This window comes from Papaver somniferum, chromosome 8 (genome assembly GCF_003573695.1).
Source record: "Papaver somniferum cultivar HN1 chromosome 8, ASM357369v1, whole genome shotgun sequence".
Lineage (NCBI taxonomy): Eukaryota > Viridiplantae > Streptophyta > Magnoliopsida > Ranunculales > Papaveraceae > Papaver > Papaver somniferum.
Genome location: NC_039365.1, coordinates 32,291,323 through 32,310,809, shown reverse-complemented (window position 1 = coordinate 32,310,809; position 19,487 = coordinate 32,291,323). Strand labels below are relative to the sequence as shown.

Sequence of the window (19,487 nt, the reverse complement as noted above, 5' to 3'; positions counted from 1 at the left end):
GTTGAAACTATCTATGATGTCTGAAGTATCAGTACTCTCCGGAGGAGGAAACCTACGAGGGACTCCCTGATCAAAACCAACTTGATGAGTTGTACGGTCGGGATTATAAGACATGGCTATGAATTTACCAGCATGGAAACCAGGAAGATAACCAAGCAACACTGCAATTACCGAATCAAAATCTGATTCGGTCAGAAATTGCGTCGAATCCAAGTCTGTGTCGAAAGGCGAAGTAAAATCATAATGGGCTGGACCAGATCGGCCATCATGATAAGGAAGCGGTTTAAAATCTTGGCCATGTCCAAGAAATGCGCTATGTCTCCCTTGGGTACTTTCTCTTTTTTGCGCCAAAGAGTCATACGAGGATAGCTATATACGACCGGAACCCTTTCCACCAAACCATCATCCCGCTTGACATCTTCTTCGCGGTGGACCTCTAACTCATGGGGATCGGGAGCATATAGAGGAATGTTTTCCCAAGACCACGCGAGCATGAAGTTGGAAGGGATAAAAGTCTCAATCTTATGCGCCGAGCCAACCATTTGGATATCCTGGAAAAACAAGTCTAAGTGCCGGTATAAACCACCCAGTAAAACATGGGAGCGAGAGGGAAGGAAACCCCGCGGGACAACAACATCGCCATCGGAACCGGTTCGTTCTTTATGGTTCTTGGGGACTATATTCGAACACATCGCGACAAAGCCAAAGGAGAATGAAGGCATCTAGTTCTGCTCGAGGATTTGATTTTTTACGCTCCGAGGCCAACACCTTTATATCCACTAGTCGGGGGGGCCAGAATCAAAGCTAAAGAGAAAAAGTCACGCGCTTGTGATCCTTGGTGATCCACTCGGAATCAGAGGCAACAACTAGAGTGTTGGGGCTATGAATTGATTCATAAGCGCGGAACAAACTGTTAAGTAGACGCTCCCCCGAGGGAGGAATCGAAGTATTCTTTCTCTTCTTACTCTCAACAACATCTTTCCCTTTGACAGCAGCCGACGAGCCCGCTTTACTGGTACCGATAGTCTTACCTCTTGCGGAAACATATTTCTTCGTCTGCCCCTTTTGGGTTGATGCGTTGCCCTTCCGTACTAGTTCAACCCGAGAAGCATCCTTGCAATCTAACAAATAACTCCATAAATTTCGGTCTTCCGAGGTCAGTGCTTCATAAACACCCGCCTCATCGTAAGAATGGGATCCATGGAGGGGTAAGATAGTGAGTGCGATGACATCCTCCAGAACTACAGTGGCCTCTCCCCAAGATGTGAGGAGAGTATGAACGGGAGGAGTCCAGCGACAGAAGAGTCGCGTTGTGTCGCGCCTACATCTCTCTACCTCCCGCTGAAGAGAAAAATATATAGCCTCGCTGATTTTATCCTGGCGAAGTTTGGCCGCATGATCAGGATTATCGCGGATATAAGTTTCCCAGTGTGACCAAATTGAAGGAGTTTTTGATACAGAACGAGTGTCGATGTCCGGAAGCCCGTAGTCACCACGATGGATAGCCATACGGGGAACTCTTCTTAGCGGAAAGGTAGCTGTGTTTTCCGGCTCTGGATACATGAGCCATCCCGGGGCATTCAGATAAGGCAATACCGGTGGGTTCAGGAGACGAGGGATGAGGTTATCATCCAAAGGCATCACGCGCCTGTTCCCACGATATTCCTTTAGCTTCAGTGCGCGTTTTAGCAAGGGGTCCCGTCAAACTCCTCAAGTGTGTAAGTTTGCCATCAGCGGGAGGAGATAAGTGAATTTCTTGTTTTACCGAATACTCACCTTCTTCCGGGCCATCACTCATTATCTCATCGGATTCGTCGGACCCTCTTGAAGAGTTATCATCGGAAGAGCTGCTAGACATGGCGCAGCAACGAGCGTGATGTCTAAAGAAAGAGGTAAACAGTAAAATAAGTGAAAGGAGAAGGTAAATTAGAACCCATATTTATAGGGATCCTGGAGGCGTAAAGGTGGCAGTTATACAAGTAGGCATGATAATTAACAAAAGTTAAGAATGATCGTGCAAAGAGAAGTTATAACATCACCCACTAACATGAAAATGGGGAAGAGATGGATAATGACTACAAGGTTATCTAACGATTAACCTCATAGTCAGGGGACTAATGTTGATACATGAAAAATAATTCCCATTAACTAGGACGAGGTGTCTCAAAGGGGGAAAGGCCACACATGAAACATGGGGACTAAGGCCCAAGTCCACCAAGGAAGTATACATAAGGTGGAAGGGACAATGAAGGAATTAGAAAGGAAGAAGGAGGTTATATTAGAGAAGGGATGACATTAGTAGTAATTAAGGAGGTTTAGGACACATGGCAAGATGTCATAAAAGGAAAGGGCTTTTGGAAAGTCTATATAAAAAAAGGACAAGGTACAATGGAAAGACAACTCTCTGATACTATTCTAAGAAAAGGGAGGTCATCTTGGTATACTAGGACGGGTAGAACCTAACGAGAATTCCGGTATTAACATGCGTAACAAGCTAAGCCAATCTAACGGTTGAAAGATATTAGCTTGAATCTAATCAGGTTTTCATCTAACGGTGAATATTGAATGCTTGGTTACCAAGGTAACTTTGATTGCAAATCCCGATTTGAAGACTATATAAGGGAGAACTCTAGCAACTGGGAAACCTAGTCCCTACACCTGATGTGTGATACTAGTTGCGACTAGAGTCTATTTTCCTTTAACCTAGGTTTTTATAAAACCATTATAGGTTAACGACTTAAAGACTTCATTGAAATTCTGAAGCCAGATCCAACTATTTTCTCTGTAGTTGCGTATTCTGATCTTACTTTATTCTATCGTATTTGAGTACTATATTCTCTAAGATTTTCTTGAGATTTATCTCCGATAGGTAAGATATAAAAAGTAATTACAAATCTCTTCGTCTCATTCTTTGTGATTCCACAATATCTTGTTTCGTTTCCATACGATTAATATTATTGTGAGGTGATTGATATTATTAGGCTGTTCTTCGGGAATATAAGTACAGTGTATCAATTGGTTCCTGTTCACCTTGATTTATCAAAAGACGGAACAAAAACTCGTAGGTATTTCTGTGGGAGACAAATTTATCTATTCAATAAACGTTTCTCTATGAGACAATTTTTTTTATCAAGTCTTCGACTTTGGGTCGCAAGAACTCTTGGTTGTGGGTCACATCAACTAAGGGAATCAAGTGCATAGAGTCCTTATAGGATTCAGAGGCATAAGGAACGCGACTGTACCTTAATCAGTGTGACATTGGTTAGGGCTCAACTACATTCCAGTCCGAAGTTAATTTGTAGTAGGCTAGAGTCTGTAGCGGCTTAATACAGTATGGTGTTCAAAATTGGACTAGGTCCCGAGGTTTTTCTGCTTTTGCAGTTTCCTCGTTAACAAAACTTCTGGTGTCTGTGTTATTTTTTTTTCCGCATTATATTTTTATATAATTGAAATATCACAGGTTGTGCGTAGTTAAATCAATTAGATAATCCAACCTTTGGTTGTTGATATAAATTGATTGGCACTTGAACATTGGTCCTTGGTACCGTTCAAGTTGTTTCTCATATTAATCCGGCTCACGAATTTCGATATGTTTGATTGCAGATTGATTTGAGAAACTAAGATATAACTCTTGGATATATTTTCCTTGATTGAGTTTGATTGTCTAGTTGATTCTCTTGTAAATTATATTGGAGTTAGTCCATACAGATTTCCTAAATGAAATATTGGGTGTGGTTATTAGACCCCTGTTTTCTTAATTGGTATCAGAGCAGGAAACACAAGTTCAAGACCTCATAAGTCTGTGTTTGTAGCAATCTTACTCTATGGACAACTTTATAAACGTACCACCAGTCTTCGATGTTTCAAATTACTCATGGTGGAAAATTGCTATCCGTTCCTTTATTCAAGCGCGTGATTTTCAATCATGGGTTCGTGTAGTTAATGGCTATGATCCTCCGGTTGTTACAGAAGGCGATGTAACTGTTCCAAAGGATATTGGTAGATATGAGCCTGAAGAGATTCTCGCTGCAAAGCAAAAATTTTACGGATTAAATGCTATCATACATGCCATTACCCCAGATCTTTAGCACCATGTGACTACGTGTACTAAGTCTAAAGAAGCCTGAGATATCTTAGAAACTGTATTTGAATGAAATTCCTCTGAGAAAGAAGCTAGGATTCAAAACCTAAATTCTGATTGGGAAAACCTTCGTATGGATGATGAAGATTCATTTGATGAGTTTAATCACAGAGTATCTGAAATTGTTAATGCATTTTTTGCGTTGGGTAAGACTATTCCTGAAAAGGACATTGTGATGAAATTTTTCATATTGTTGCCAGCCAAATACGATTCTAAGAAACATGCCATCGTTGAAAGAAATAACCTTGACACACTTTCCAGAAATACTCTCATTGAAAAGTCAAGTATTCTTGATCATGATCAGAACACAGCCAGAACGTCCGCGTTCAATGCTGTGATAAAAACAAGTACTCTTCCTATCTTGTCTTGGGCTGATGAATGTTGTTCAAATCATATTGATCCCGACAGGTCAGTGATGTTACAAAAGATCAAGGATATTGTGAGAAGAAGCAAAAGATCTGAGGAATTTCTCTCTCTCTCTCTCTAATGCTTCAGATGATTCAATACAAAGAAAATCATTTCAGTTGGTCAATCAGCATACTTCCAAAGTTTGCACAGAAATTTCAGCATTCTCTGCAGAAACTTCTACCATCTCAAATTCTGATTCCGAATGTGAGTCTGCCACTGAGATTTTTGATTTCTTGGATAAAAATGAAGAAATTCACCAAGAAAATCTTCAGCTAGAAATGAAGTTGAAGAAACTTGAATCATCACTTCAGGTGAAAAATCTTGAGATTGATGGTCTTAATGATGAATTCACCAGAACCTTATCCTTAAAAGAAAAGGAATTAGTACCCTTAAGTGTGACCTGCAAAGGAAATAGAGAATAGATTGAGAAAAAGAGAATTTTTTGTGTAAAAAATTTGGGATAAGTTTATAGTTTGAAAGTTACCTATTTATAGCGATGAAGAACTAGTCGTTAGCGCTAGAGTCAGTAACGCGCTATATTTTTGGAGTCTCGCTAGAGGCAATAACGCACGATATTATTGGAGTCTTTATCGCTGACAGTTTTATCAAAATCGCTCGCTAGAAAATCTATCGCTCAGTGACTTCCCATAGTGACGCAATTGGTTAGTCATTGTCACCTGGTATGCCCAACCAGTTTTTTTTTTCTATGACATGTGCACATAAATAGGCCTTAGATTTGTACACTCCCAAACAAGTTGATACCTCTTATTAGCAATGTTGCAAATCTAGAATTTTGAAGACTTGAAGTATTGGCCTATTTTACCTGCAGCATTCTCCTCTTTTGAAATCCATATAGTTCAGCGTCCTCTTCCCGTTGACGGAAATTCAGTGCACCCAAGAGTCAAGAAGGATTATATTACCAGATTCATCCTGATTATTTCCCCCTCTCTGGAGTTTCTAGGTTGCATCTAAAATCAAAATGGGGGGTTTAATAATGGATGGTTTATGATTCATTACGCTGTTTCTCATGACATTGAGAAAGTCCTGGTCAATTTATTCATGGCGGTGAAGAAGGACTACCCCACTCTTTTAGTTTACCAATCAAAATGGAAGTCTGAGCTCCAATTTTGTAAGGTATGGTTCTATCTTGGAGATTTTTCACCTCATTTTTTTGACTTCACTGACTGTGTATCGTGTAGTTAGATGAATGTTTAAGATAATTCTGTGGAATTTAGGGTTTTGGGTTTGTGAATTTCTTATAGCTTTTTGATGATGAAGATGGTGTACTGAACTAATCAAGACGAATAGGAAAATTTTCCATCAGAACAAGTAGGATAACATGGCCATTGCGGTATTTTCCAAGTGCCCAACCTATTGAATTTGTAATGCCTAATGACTGAAATCCTTTATTTTTTGCTGTTGTAGTTTTCTTAAAACTTTGAATAGAATCCTTCTTCAATGCCTAATGAACATCTTGGAGAAGAAACTATTATATAACAACTATGGTTTAGTTAACCTGCAATGGCTGACTGTTTACTTGTTTATTTGAAGGATTGTTTAACAGAAATGATGGGCACGCAATGGTTTGAAGCTCGTGTATTTGTAATTCAGTCGCTAAAGCAGAAGGGTCTTTGTAGAGATTCTCAGAATAGCAAGGTGCGTCTTGGTGTTTGTTCAAGGCCTAACAATGTTGGGGAAACAATGGTGGAACCACAATGGTTTTGACTTTTGATGATTGCGATGGTATGGCAAAGTAAGCTCTTGATGCTGTTGTGACTGAAAACTGTAAAAAGTTTGAGATCGTTCTTCAGTAGAATACTGCTGAGTGGAAAAGATGGTTGGAGAAAGTTCTGAGAGTGGTGAATTTTCAAGGCAAGCATGGTGGGGCTACGGCTTTCCAGCATGGTATGTTATGTTAGAGGATTCCAAATTGAATAGAATACACTAAGCAGTAGGTGATGGGGAAAAGCAAGGAGGAAGCTCTATCTTCTGAGGCTCATAGAATCTTTGGTGGGAAGAAATTTCAGATGACCGATGCATCAGTCACATGGTTTTCTTCTGGACTATTTCTGTTATCTGTGATGGGTTTGCCAGATGATAAAGCTAATTCGTAGAGCATTTCGTTCTACATCATTTCTTGAACCTAGACGTCACATTTGTTTCTTTTGGGTAGCACACATGGTTATGCTGGGAAAGTAATTCGGCGGTGACTTTCAGAAGGACTTATGTCGTGACTCACAGCTGCAAAGTATTCAAATCTTTGGGATATGTGAGTGATCCGCATGAAATAATGCTCTCCTTAGAAAATCTTCACAAAAAATTGGAGGCGGTAACCTGGATACGAAGGATCTAAGTGTTGAGAAGGGAGTGCAAAAGACTTTTCAAATGATACTGCTGAATGGGTTGCAGGTGCTCTTCGGTCTGCCCTTATTGCATATACAGCTCAGTCTGATAAGATAAATCCAAAGAGTTGTAGGTCACCGACAACATTGCAACAAACTATGGGACTCCATTCTTTCTGGGATGACCCAAGTTTGGTGGCAGCTATGTGCCTCTATGGAGTCTAAAGCTGAATTTTCTGCATTTCAGCTGCAAGTGGATACATTCTGTCTTGAAGAAAGCCATACCGTAGGCGTAGACTGTCAGATCACTTCAATCTATGAGTTTCTGGTGCATCCACTGTAGTATAATCATGGTGGCAATTCCAACTATGTGACATATTCATGGAAGCAATTAAACCCTACTTTTGTGGGGGATGATTCAGAATTCCGGTCATAGAAGGAGTGTTGCACGTGATTCTCTGTGGATTTTTTCGGACAACTATTTATAGTAGCTCCATCTATATATTCCGTAGTTTAATTAAGAACTGTGGTAACATCTTCTTTAAGCAACTGGGAACTGCACCAAGATGGGTAGATGATCTCTGAGTACTCAACACTTCTAAGGGGGTGGATAGTAATGAAGTGACTGTGAATGAGATGGGTCTGGTTGAAAAACGTGCGAAGTCGTTTATCCAGAATTACCTCCTAATGAAAGGCTTGGAAAAAAACAGCTTTTGCGGTTTGCTGGAGTGATGTTAGAAGGAATACATTTAAAAATTGGAGGTATAAACTCTTGGTTCTTTATCATCTTTTGAGCTAATCTGAGAATTATGCTAAGCTTGCCATGTGATATTAATGTTCCGATCAAGGACAAGCCCTTCATAGTATGCATCCTATATTCAGTTCTTCTTGACAAGTGATCCAGATGAATGGTAAGCAGTCAGCTGTTGCATATGACAATAAAGAGTCAGCCGTTGCAAGCAAAGCAGTCCCTGTTTCATATTACCGTCATTTTGGATGGTTGCTTTTCTTGGCACTTCGAGCCCACGCGGTTAGCCGCTTCAAGGATCCTGTGACTTGTACTAATGGATTGGTACCAATATTGGTTAGTTCTCTACTCATATTACCCGATATTTGATAAAGGTACTGTTACAGCTTAGTGTTGATCAAAAATGTTAATTGTTACAAAATGAGATTTCACCATGCACTGAGGTTTTCATCTCACTGATCATTTGTTATCATTATTGTGTGTGTATTTTAAATGGAATATCTGATACGTATCCCCAAGTGTCTGACACTGATAAGACGTCCGACACGGATACGCCACCGATTTTGAAGTGTCTGTGCTTCATAGACCTGCATGGAGACAAATATGTAATACATTTGGGTATACATATGTACTGAATTGTTGTGCTCGAAACCATTGTACCTTGTCGATCTAGCCACACGGGCCAAGGGCCAGTCTATTTCTCCTCTCTTCATCAATCTTATTTTTGTCATAAAAGCAGTACTGTCAAGTCAACTATGTGCATATTTCAGAATGTATTGAACCAGAGCGTAAATTCTTCAGCTGGGAAACTGCAGAAATATCTCCCCCAACTGCAGGAACCTAAGAAATACAATCATAAAAAAATTGGTCTCCAATCAAGAGCATTTCTTTTTTGCTGGACAGAAGTGCTAAATTTTGGGATGTCAAGTAAGGTAAGATTACGACGACCAGATGTCAAACTGTTAGTGCAGAGAAGCTTAGCAGGATTAAACCCAACTTATGAAATTCGTGGTCAATAGAAGGAAAAAAAAAAAGAGCAACAAGAAAAAAAGAAAAAAAAAAGCCACCCTCGTGAATCCGAAGGCTGGCATCTTCTAATAGAAATGCAGATATCTCGTTCAGATTCATTACAGTGTCAACCAAATACTTCAAAGGAAGAAACACATTAATCCATCGATCCATATATGGTTTTTAACCAATTAGACCTTGTTAAATTCTTTATAATGATTTATGTTACAGTGATACCGAATCAGAAATGCATAATTAAGTCGCAAATCGAAACTTCTTCCATATGCTTTTCATTTTGTCTAGTAAAACATATTATGTGAAGAGGTGCTGAGATAGCACCTGAAAAGATTATATGATCTGTACATTGACTGCCTGCTTCATATTTTGCGATGAATAAAGCCTCTACGGATATGTTAATAACTAGAAAGCTATATAACTAGAGAAATCCCCATATATGTATTCTTTCTTGAAAATGCTGATGAGATCGATGGTTTCACTTTACTGTCCTGCACCCATCATAATTATCAAAAAAAGGGTTCAAAAATTACTTCAATGCCAACAAAATTTCTCAACATGAAAAAAAAATCGAACCTGCTCAAGCTCTTTAGGCGAATCCATTACTGTCTCTTTAGGGGAATCCATTATCGTCAAGAGACCATTAGTGGTGGACATGAGAATGAACTTGGGTTGTGGTTTATATTCAATAGCCTGTGCCTGTGGTTTGTTATATTCGATAGCCTGTAAGAATATGTAACTCCACAAATCAATGTCAATTCATATAACTTGAATAAATATATAACATGATACTTTGTGGAGATTATAAAGTATATTCACAAACGAACCTGTTGCGACTTAGCCGTCTTTAATTCATTTACAGCAATCTCTAATTTATTTACAGTACTGCAAATGTACATGATTCCAGCGTTTGTTTCATCCTGTTAGCACACTCATTCAGTTATTCTATTGGACTAGGAGTATAAAAGAAAAGAAAAAAGACATTGTAAAAAATGGACAATCCAACACTAACCGCTTTGCTATCCAAGGCATCCATTTTGTTGTCCTGAAGAAAAAAATCACCACAAGTTATATATATCAAAATAAAACAGCTAATACTCGTTATATTGAACTGATGAGATAATCCGGGTTGGTCTGTCAAAGAGATTAGCCTACACTTTAAAATAAAGTCGATGAATATGATCAAGACTCACCAAGCGAGAAACATCTGTACTTCAATTATTCAAGCTGTCATTCATCGGAATCAAGTGATCTTCACGCATTTCAGTAACCTATATAACAAGGTTCAAATTTTGAAAGAAAAGTTATTAGTTGGATGTGTTTAAGCTGTTAAATATCAACTCTAGTCCATTTTCCAAGAACCTCTTCAAACATAAAAGAAACAATCAAAATGGACTAATGAAATCTCAATACTTACATCTTTTCTAACGCCTTGTACCGTATTGTCAATGCCATCGATTGTCTCTTTCATACCTGTTAATTGGTTCATAAGTTGTCTCTTTGCCGCCTGACAAAAACAAAAGAAATTAAGAGTATATATATATTGAGAAAAATCAACATTGGAGGAAAATACTATTAACCTTTTTGTCGATAAAATACAGTTCAAACACTTTTATAAACAGAAAGAAATTAAGAATTGGAAAAATCTTCATGTGAAATTCTTGCATGAAGTAGGTGGAATAGAAAACGCAGAGCACAAGTCAGATTAGACTCACATTTAGACCAGATGTTACTTGCTCCAGACTCCCTCTCAAACTAGAAACAGCAGCCGCCATGCTTTCCTTGGTAACATATGAGATATCTGAAAATGAAATACCCTAGCAAATTTAACAGGACACAAACGCATTAGACCCTCGATTGTACAAACTAACCACATCATTCCAACGCTCTAGAACTATAACTTGTTTGCATAAACACAAAGAGAACAGACCAAAAGTTAGCAAAGTGGAAAAAAAGGAAATGAATGTGAAGCCTCAAGAGTGCAAAACATGAGTCTTAATTATATATTCAAGTCACGGAAGTAAATCTACTATATGAAAAGAAAAATATGAGATTGAAAAATCTGAAAATCTATACCTTCCACCACATATATCCGTAGACCAATGCTCCCGCAGATGCAATTGGCACTATAAGTGTAGTTGAATTTCCTAGAAAAGCATATCAGAACACCCGAATTAGTAGATCAACGAGCATATCATTTTCCTAACTTTTATATGTCGATAGAATAAACAAAAGAAATACCATTAGAACCAGTTATCATAGTTACTCCTGGTCGTTGCAATTGTATTTGCCGCACCGCCGCTGTTATTTGACTCAGCTACACAAAATCACGGCAAACAACAACAGGTCGTAAGTTTTTCTTTGTGCAATCTCATAGCGTCGTAACATACTAATCTAAGTTAAGATCAATATATGCAAAATTAAACAGAATTCACGTAACTCTTTTGTGGTATTTCATATTAGAATCCAACAAAAAAAAAAATATATCGAAAGAACTCTAACCTGTGATACAAGATCCGTATCATCTGAACCCCCCTCCAGTCTCTTCACGTATGACTGTATATTTAAACAAGCTAGTTAAACTAAGAAAATTTGATATAAGCAAATATAATAGATGATGAATCATGAATATTTAGAATCATATGAGACCTGAAGTGATCCCAGTATTTGAGATAATTGTCCTTTCTGCACCAAGATTGTACCAGTACACCCTGAATCGGAGCAATATAAGTTACTCGGAAATCATAAGTAACAACAGCAACAATAGAAAATGGGAAAAAAAGAAGAAAAGAGAGAATATATCAAACCTGTCCCAAGCATAAACAAAATTCTACTGATCCCCATACTAGCTTGCACTGCCATTGTAACCAACACGTTGAGCTAGAAACAATACCAATATACGTGTATTTTCAATACCAATGGTGAAGGTTTTTAAAAAACCTATCCAGAACGCTAACAAACACTTATTGCTTAGGGTACGTAGAAAGGTTAGATACCAGAAAACTTATTGTACAAGGCTTGTGTCGTAATAACGATTAACGCGCCGGGAACTTGAACTTAATAATGAAGCCGGTATGTTTATCTGAATCTGATTCGCTTGTTTACTCGAAATCTGACTTGAAATCTGACTCATGGTCTGACTTGGTCCAAGTCAGATCGTTTATTTCAGAGGTATTTGAGTCAGCCAGTCGGTAACTTGGAGTAATCAAAGAATTTACAACTCTTTTTCTCCGACTGAGGTTTATACAAGGGTTTTTGCCACCCTATTGAGTCTATCAGATTTTGATTTTCTTTCGGAAACTAATTGCAGAATTCAAAAGAAAAAATGAAAATCAAGTGCATATCTCGCGCTGAAGAGGATTTCACTCGCGAACGGAGTCAAGATCTCCAGGTTCAATCTTACCCTAGAATCTTCATCTTCTCCAAAAGTTTCTTCGTTTGCTTTTTAACTAATAATTTGTTTCTTGTATTGAAATAGCGAGTTTTCCATAACTTCAATCCGAGTTTGCGACCGATGGAAAGAGCTGTTGAATATCAACGAGCTTTAAATGCTGTAAAATTGGACAAGGTAAAAAAAATTCTAATTTGAGCTGAATAGATTGATTTCTTACTTGATTACATGTAAAATTACTTAATGTTGTTTGGCAATTAGATATTTGCTAGACCTTTCATTGGAGCTATGGATGGCCATATAGATGCTGTTTCATGTATGGCAAAGAATCCTAATCACCTGAAAGGAATTTTTTCGGGTTCCATGGATGGAGGTATTGAATGTTTTCTCATAGTTTTTGGCCCGAATTTTAGTGTAGTGTGATTTTTGCTTGTAGATTTTGATCAAATACACACTTTAAAAGCATTGTTATGTTTTTGGTTTATTGGACAGATATTCGCCTTTGGGATATTGCTTCCAGGTATGTTTTTTGATGTTTTGATGGTCATCTTATTCTTTTATTTGGTGGTGCGAAATGTGAGCTTTGATCTGGGTCTATAGAAACTTTATGGTTATTAAGTGGGTATTGCATAAGATTGTTCTTGTAAGCTAGATATGGATAAAATGCACTTAGTGTTTACTTGTTTTTTTGTGTATTTGATGTCTGATTTGTCGAAGTATCTTGAATACAGGAAGACAATTTGCCAGTTCCCTGGTCATCAGGGTGCTGTCCGGGGTTTGTCAGCTTCTACTGATGGACGTGTTCTTGTATCTTGTGGAACAGATTGCACGTAAGTTCTTACATCACTTTAGAATATTGATGAAATCTGATTATAATCAGGAACTTGTAAGTGGTGATAGTCCTATCTATTGTAACCTCTTTCTACCGTTGTTAGGGTGAGGCTCTGGAGTGTTCCAGACTCAAGTATTATGAGGATGGATGAATCATCTGATGGTTCTACTGAGGTAAGGTCTGCTGTAAACTTGCGATATTTGTGGAAGTAGATGCGAGTTTTATCTTTCTGATGTAGGTATATCGTTACTTTTCAGCCGCTGGCCGTTTATGTTTGGAAAAATGCTTTCTGGTATAAAATATCAAATTTTGTAGTTCACTTTCAGCTTATATCAAAAAAATTAAACGTTAGTACCATAATCTTCTTAGATATAACTAACAAAAGATTTCAGGCTTCATCTAATTGTGTATTGCTTGGGGTGGTGATCACCAATGGGGTGGTGATCAATTTGCAACAGCTGGTGCTCAAGTTGATATATGGGATCACAATAGGTTTTCATTTTTATGCTTTGCCCGTTCTCTGAGACTAGTAATTACATATGCCAACCCACTTCATATGACACGGTATATCTTGTGAAACAGGTCAGAGCCAATAAGGAGTTTTGAATGGGGGAAGGATACTGTTATATCCCTTCGATTTAATCCTGGAGAACCAAATATTTTAGCCACATCTGGCAGGTACATAACGATGGCTGATTTAACGTTATCTTTTTCATAATGGGAACTGAAACTGAGAATAGATTATGTAAATGTGTAATCTAATGAGGTGTTGCTGGATATCTCTATTTGCATCACAAAAACTGGCATTGGGTAAATGCCATTTAGATTTAGGTACATGAATTAGATGTTACTGGAAAGAAATAGATAAATAGGCTAGCGGCATATTATTTTAATCAACTGTTAACATATCCACCGTTGTTTTAGCATTAGAAAAGGTATCCTTAAGCTTGCTCTACTGTAACATTAACTGATTTTTATGCCCATTTGCAAGTTTTTATTTCTTTTGCATTACATTGTGGATTAAAAAAGGAAGAGTTGTTCACTTTTGTTATTTTCAATTATTTTTGGCGTTTTCAGTGATCGCAGCATTACGTTATACGACTTGCAGTTATCAACTCCAGTGAGGAAGCTGATCATGAAGGTATTTCTTGCTAAGTGTCGTAGTAGGATTGATTTATACCATTCTCACATGGCTTTTGCATCTTACTAATTAAAATATCTTCCATAGCTGCCTTTTTGTTACCCATGGGCTCATCTCAACTTACATATCTTTGTGTTACTTTCTGATATTTATACTAAGAGATACTGGCATGGATTTGTATTCTGACAGACAAAGACTAATGCTCTCTGCTGGAATCCAATGGAGCCGATGAACTTCACAGCTGTAAGCACATATTAAACCTATGCAATATTAATTTTATAAAATTTGTTGGTTTTTTGTTCTTTTAATTTTTTATATACGTGTAGATGTATCTTTGCATTCTTCTTTGGTGGTATTTTTGTGAAGTCACTCAACCTCTTAATGTCTAGAAGAAAACTATAAGTACAATCTTTTGAGGAAATCTCTTACTGGTGACCCCAGTCAGGTCTACCAGGCTATTTGACATTTTTTACCAGTATTTATTTATTTAGTCATCACGGATACTCCATTTTTATTTTGTTAAACTGTTTCTCAAAAATATGACCATTCTCACTACTTTTTAATTTGTATGAGCGAAGGCAAATGAGGATTGCAACTGCTACAGTTATGATGCTAGAAAACTGAAAGAGTCCAAGAATGTGCACAAGGATCATGTTTCTGCAGTGTAAGTTGTAGGCTCTTACATTTGTAACAAAACTTTAAGAAGTATTTTATCCGTAGCCATTTACAGAAGGATTGTTTTCACTTATACCTGGTTAATTTCAGGATGGAGATTGATTACTCACCTACTGGTCGGGAGTTTGTTACTGGCTCTTATGATAGAACTGTGAGTTTTCTACCAAAATCCATACTAATTTCACTGCGGTAAGAAGTTCTTAACTTAGTTACCAGGAGCGGGAGCGTGGTCGGGAACGAAATCGAAAACGGATTCGAAAATCGTAAAATTTGTCTAAAATGAAATTCGAGGAGCGTATTGGGAGCGTAGATTAGATTTCATAAGTACATTAGTTATACCACTAATTTTCTAATTTCATAAACAATAAAGAACACAAAAACGTATACTAACACTTGGATTTTCTTTCTACTTTCCTACAATCTGATCAAAGTAGTGAATAAGATCAGTGTAAATTTAATATTGTGGGCCTTTGTAATAAAAATAGAAGACTAAGGAGCTAATACAGGAGTTTGATCGCATAAGATATACATTGACCTGTGTTCTGGATAAGACAAAGACTAAACTAGATATGCAATACAGATGTTACATGGCTATAGAAAGATATATGAGCTAGATACATGATATTCTAGATAAAGATATGAAGATACGAGAATATATACTGACAGATATGAAGCTAGATATCAAATATGCTTGCTTATTACAAATAAAAAAAAAAGAGGAAAATCCTTGTGAAACGTTTTTCACTCTTTCGGAGCGCGTTTCTCTCATGTTAGGAGCGCGCTCCCATCACGAATCTTAGTGAGGAGCGCAAAATCGCGGTTCTCACTGAGATTCGTGACCACTTCTCACGTTCCTGGTAACTAAGGTTCTTAAACTTCCATTTGATATTTCGCTGCAGATAAGAATCTTTCCATATAACGGCGGCCACAGCCGGGAAATCTACCATACTAAGAGGATGCAAAGGTTTGTCTGCTTGGGAGCTTTACTTCAGTCCTATATCTTGTACTCGATTCTAAATATTCAGTAAGCTTTGTTTATCCAATGTAGGGTATTTTGCGTGAAATTCACCTGCGATGCCACTTATGTTGTTTCTGGGAGTGATGACACTAATCTGCGGTTATGGAAAGCCAATGCATCAGAACAATTGGGAGTGGTTAGGATCTCCCCCCCCTGATTATTCGCGTTTAAAATTAAACACATGCCACTAGTAATAAACTCATGCAGGATTTTCCTTTCACAAAATCATAATTTTCCTTGGCCTTTGTTTTGCAAATACAAATCTTAATATTTGAACAAAGAGTTAAATTGTTCAAAAAGACGAAGAATGATATCCATTGTATCTCGTGGATATTGTTAATGTTGCAACAGATAGGAACTTGGACTCTGGCTATACTTGGGAACTCTTGAATATTGTATCATATTTCCCTTAAACCCTAAATGGAACATCTACAAGAAATTATCATTGAAGCATTTTAATGTTCTTTCGGTTTCTTACTGCAATCTTACTCCTCTAAGTTCCACTGGGACATGCCCATTCTTTTCAATGCAGATTGTTCCAAGGGAGCGGCAAAAGCACGAATATAATGAGGCTCTGAAGAAAAAACACCAGCACTTCCTAAGATTAAGAGCATTTATAGGTATGTCATCTGATAATTTCCCATACTGCAGTAAGAGACGAGTTTTAGTTATATTCTTAAAGTTGAAAGTATACTCGTTTGGCCTCTTTGAATGAATGTTTTTTGTGCGTGTGTGTTTACAGGCATAGACACTTGCCTAAAGCAATATTCAATGCGGTCAATCTAAGGCGCATGATAAATAATGCAGCTATGAAGAAAGAGAATAGGAGAAGAGCTCACAGTGCTCCAGGAAGCATGCCAAGGCAGTCACAGCGCAGAAGTAGAATCATCAAAGAAGTCGAGTAACCGCGAGCAAAAGAAGATTACAAGTGTTAATACCAACTCCCTTGCACCAATTTTGGTAGAGTATACTACTTTTTTTTGCTCGATTTCCTTTGTAATTGTATAAACGACTGCAGCACGTACGCTGTTCTTTTTAACTTAAATTGTATAGCAACTTCGGTATCTGATATCAGAAGAGTTTATCTACTTGCATATTTATGTAAGGCAGTGAAAACTTGATGAACGAGTATGGGCTATTGCAAAGTGATTGAATCCCATGGTCAACAACTGGGCTTCCAAACTAATATGGAAAATCAGTGGCATTCTTTCAAGTCGGGATCAGATGACATTTCTGATGAAGAAAAAACTGGATTCAAGCAAAAGTGATGTAAATTAATTTGAAGAACTTGTAAATTGCCATACCTAGACGTGATCACATGACAAAATCACGTGACAAGTTGTAGAAGTAACACGTTGATCAACGTCAGACATGGGAGCAGCTGGGTAGGATTTCATGCAACATCACTCATAACATCTAAGTGGAAGTAGTAATGGTTTTTGGTTTTATCAACAAAAGCATTTTTCTTTCTTCTTTTGCGATTCTTTTTAGCTCTTCTCTCTTTTTCATTCTCATCATTTCCATTTTTCTCCTTTTTTTGCTTTAAATCATTCCACCAATCTCCCCTGTAGATATCCTAATATAATTAAAGTTCAAGTTAAGACATACTTTTCACAGATAACAAACTAAATCATTGTTCCCATTAACTTTCGTTCGTGTAATAATCACTCATGTTCTTCTTCTAGACTTCTAACTAGTCACCATCTTGGTTATCAAACCCTAATCCAAAATCCATTTCATAATTTTTTTCTTTCTAGATCATTTCCATTTCATCTTCTTTAATTTATTAATACAGTTAGTAATTGATATTGCTAATGTTTTTAGTTACATGTAGGTTTGGTACTTAGTTTATTATTATTAAGAGTTTTTGGGTCCAAAAAGATTGCTAGTTAGCTATTTTATTATCAAGTAATTTCCAACTAACAAGATTTGATTGGGGTTAACACTTTTCTTATTTTTCTCTAACTTTTTTTTTTTGTCTCTGGAAACATCAATCATATGTTATTTTGAGTGAATACAGAAAAGAAAAATTATACTCCCTCCGTTCTTTTTTAATAGGCCAGTTTTGTTTTTAACAAAATTTAAGGAAATTAAGAGAACTAATCATTGAAAGTGGTCCTCATGACACTTGTCAATAAAAGAAGTGAAGTGAAATGGTCCCCATGACACTTGTTAGCAAAAGAAGTAAAGTGAAGTGGTCCACATGACACTTGTCATCAAAAGAAATTAAGAGAAAAGTGGTCCCAAAAATTAAAATAACATTTGACTTTCCCAATTAGGAAACTGGTCTATTTTTTTGAAACTTTTATTTATAGAAACTGGCCTATTAAAAAAGAACGGAGGGAGTATTAAATAAATCAAATAGTTTAAAGATTATGAGAAATCTAATCATTTTTCCACTGTGGATCATCATGTATATACATCATATTTTAGTGGTGGTAGCTTACAAGCTGGAATCCATGTAAAATAAAAATACTATTGGTAATTTGGATTAAAAAAACGTTTTACTGATGGTGACACGTGAAAATTAGATAATACATCATGTATATTGAAAGGGCTGTTGAGTGAAGTATAAGGTATTTAGTGTGAGTGGGGGTTGAAATTTTTTCACTAAGTCAAAATTGTCTACTAGTATAGTGTATTATTATGAATTTATGATGATGATAATGTTAGGTAATAGTATTTCACCTAATCTGTATAGTGTATGGCTTAAAGGTACACGAAAAGGAAGTAGAAGGAATTCAAGTCAAATTCGAATTTGAAATACGAAATTATATCACGGGAAAGATTTGGAATTTAGGTAAACAGAAAGAAACGATTTGATATAAAGATCTGAAAACTCTTTATGGAGCGAGAAAAATTTACTCCACCAACACTAACACTAACACTAACAAATGTAGTGGCCTCCGGTTAGCTTCGAGGACGGGGTGGAGATGGGCCCACCAACCAAATCTGTGATAGTTGGTTTTGTTTAAAGCCCAATTTTTTCGGCATGTTTAGAAGAGTTCTCAAGGATCTGGGATTTTTGTTTGTTGACGTGAAAGGAACTTTGGTTGTTTGCAGTCTGTTGCAATTGTTTTTTATTTGTTTTTTTATATTCGAAAGAGAAGATTTATATTAAGAGAGTGAAGGATGTACACAGATATCTACTAGTGATAGAACAAAAGAAAAGAAAACAGCAAGCAAGATTCACAAGAAAATGGCATTCCAGTTACACAATATTGAATTTGAAAAATTCAAATGAACCCGATGTCCTATTCAAGGTAGTTAATATCGCATATCGGCATCGTATCGGTCGGGTCCTATATACCTATACAAGTGATAATATATATTTTTACAGGCAATACATCATTTAATATAAAATTTCAAATAATTATAAGACCATAGTAAAAAATAATAAGAATCATACGCATATCTCAAATTTCCAAAATACGAGGTGCTTTATTAGCCAACGTTGTGATTGTTGTCCCATTATGCCGGTAAATCTTTTTTACTATCCTTCATATTTATCTTTTATATTTCTCTGCCTTGCAAACGAAATATGGTTTCCATCTTATATCTTACCATATAGTCATTAATTTTATATTATAAATATATTAGGGATTTTTATCTTCTCCAATTGACACTGTATTTGTCTGTAAAGACTAGATGCATGTTGATGAAAAATTCATTCACGAAACCGATATTATCGGTGTACAAGTAAAACCGATATATCGGTCTGTACCCGCTTGTACAACCGATAATATCATTTCGTCTTTGTATCGCCGA

The 19,487-nt window shown here is 36.9% G+C and overlaps 2 protein-coding genes and 1 long non-coding RNA gene across 3 annotated transcripts; 2 read left to right on the top strand and 1 right to left on the bottom strand.

Moving 5' to 3' along the window:
- Window positions 1-5,321: 5,321 nt before the first annotated feature.
- LOC113302985 lies at window positions 5,322-8,094 on the top strand. Its single transcript, XR_003337255.1, has 2 exons — window positions 5,322-5,683; window positions 6,101-8,094. It is a non-coding gene; the product is annotated as an uncharacterized LOC113302985 (long non-coding RNA).
- Window positions 8,095-9,075: 981 nt separating this feature from the next.
- Window positions 9,076-11,524, bottom strand: LOC113305359. Its single transcript, XM_026554413.1, has 11 exons — window positions 11,470-11,524; window positions 11,312-11,373; window positions 11,165-11,218; window positions 10,904-10,979; window positions 10,739-10,809; window positions 10,378-10,479; window positions 10,080-10,169; window positions 9,675-9,707; window positions 9,490-9,582; window positions 9,239-9,385; window positions 9,076-9,153 (listed from the first exon to the last, which is right to left on the bottom strand). Exons 1-11 carry the CDS (start codon window positions 11,522-11,524, stop codon window positions 9,076-9,078), a joined length of 861 nt encoding a protein of 286 aa, XP_026410198.1.
- A 412-nt stretch (window positions 11,525-11,936) lies between these two features.
- On the top strand, window positions 11,937-16,847 carry LOC113304600 (DDB1- and CUL4-associated factor 13-like). The gene is made up of 17 exons (XM_026553745.1): window positions 11,937-12,053; window positions 12,141-12,230; window positions 12,315-12,426; window positions 12,546-12,573; window positions 12,785-12,883; window positions 12,989-13,058; window positions 13,143-13,177; window positions 13,297-13,377; window positions 13,468-13,563; window positions 13,963-14,026; window positions 14,216-14,269; window positions 14,605-14,690; window positions 14,792-14,852; window positions 15,601-15,665; window positions 15,750-15,855; window positions 16,252-16,343; window positions 16,462-16,847. Exons 1-17 carry the CDS (start codon window positions 11,988-11,990, stop codon window positions 16,622-16,624), a joined length of 1,368 nt encoding a protein of 455 aa, XP_026409530.1. The 5' UTR covers window positions 11,937-11,987; the 3' UTR covers window positions 16,625-16,847.
- Window positions 16,848-19,487: the final 2,640 nt, after the last annotated feature.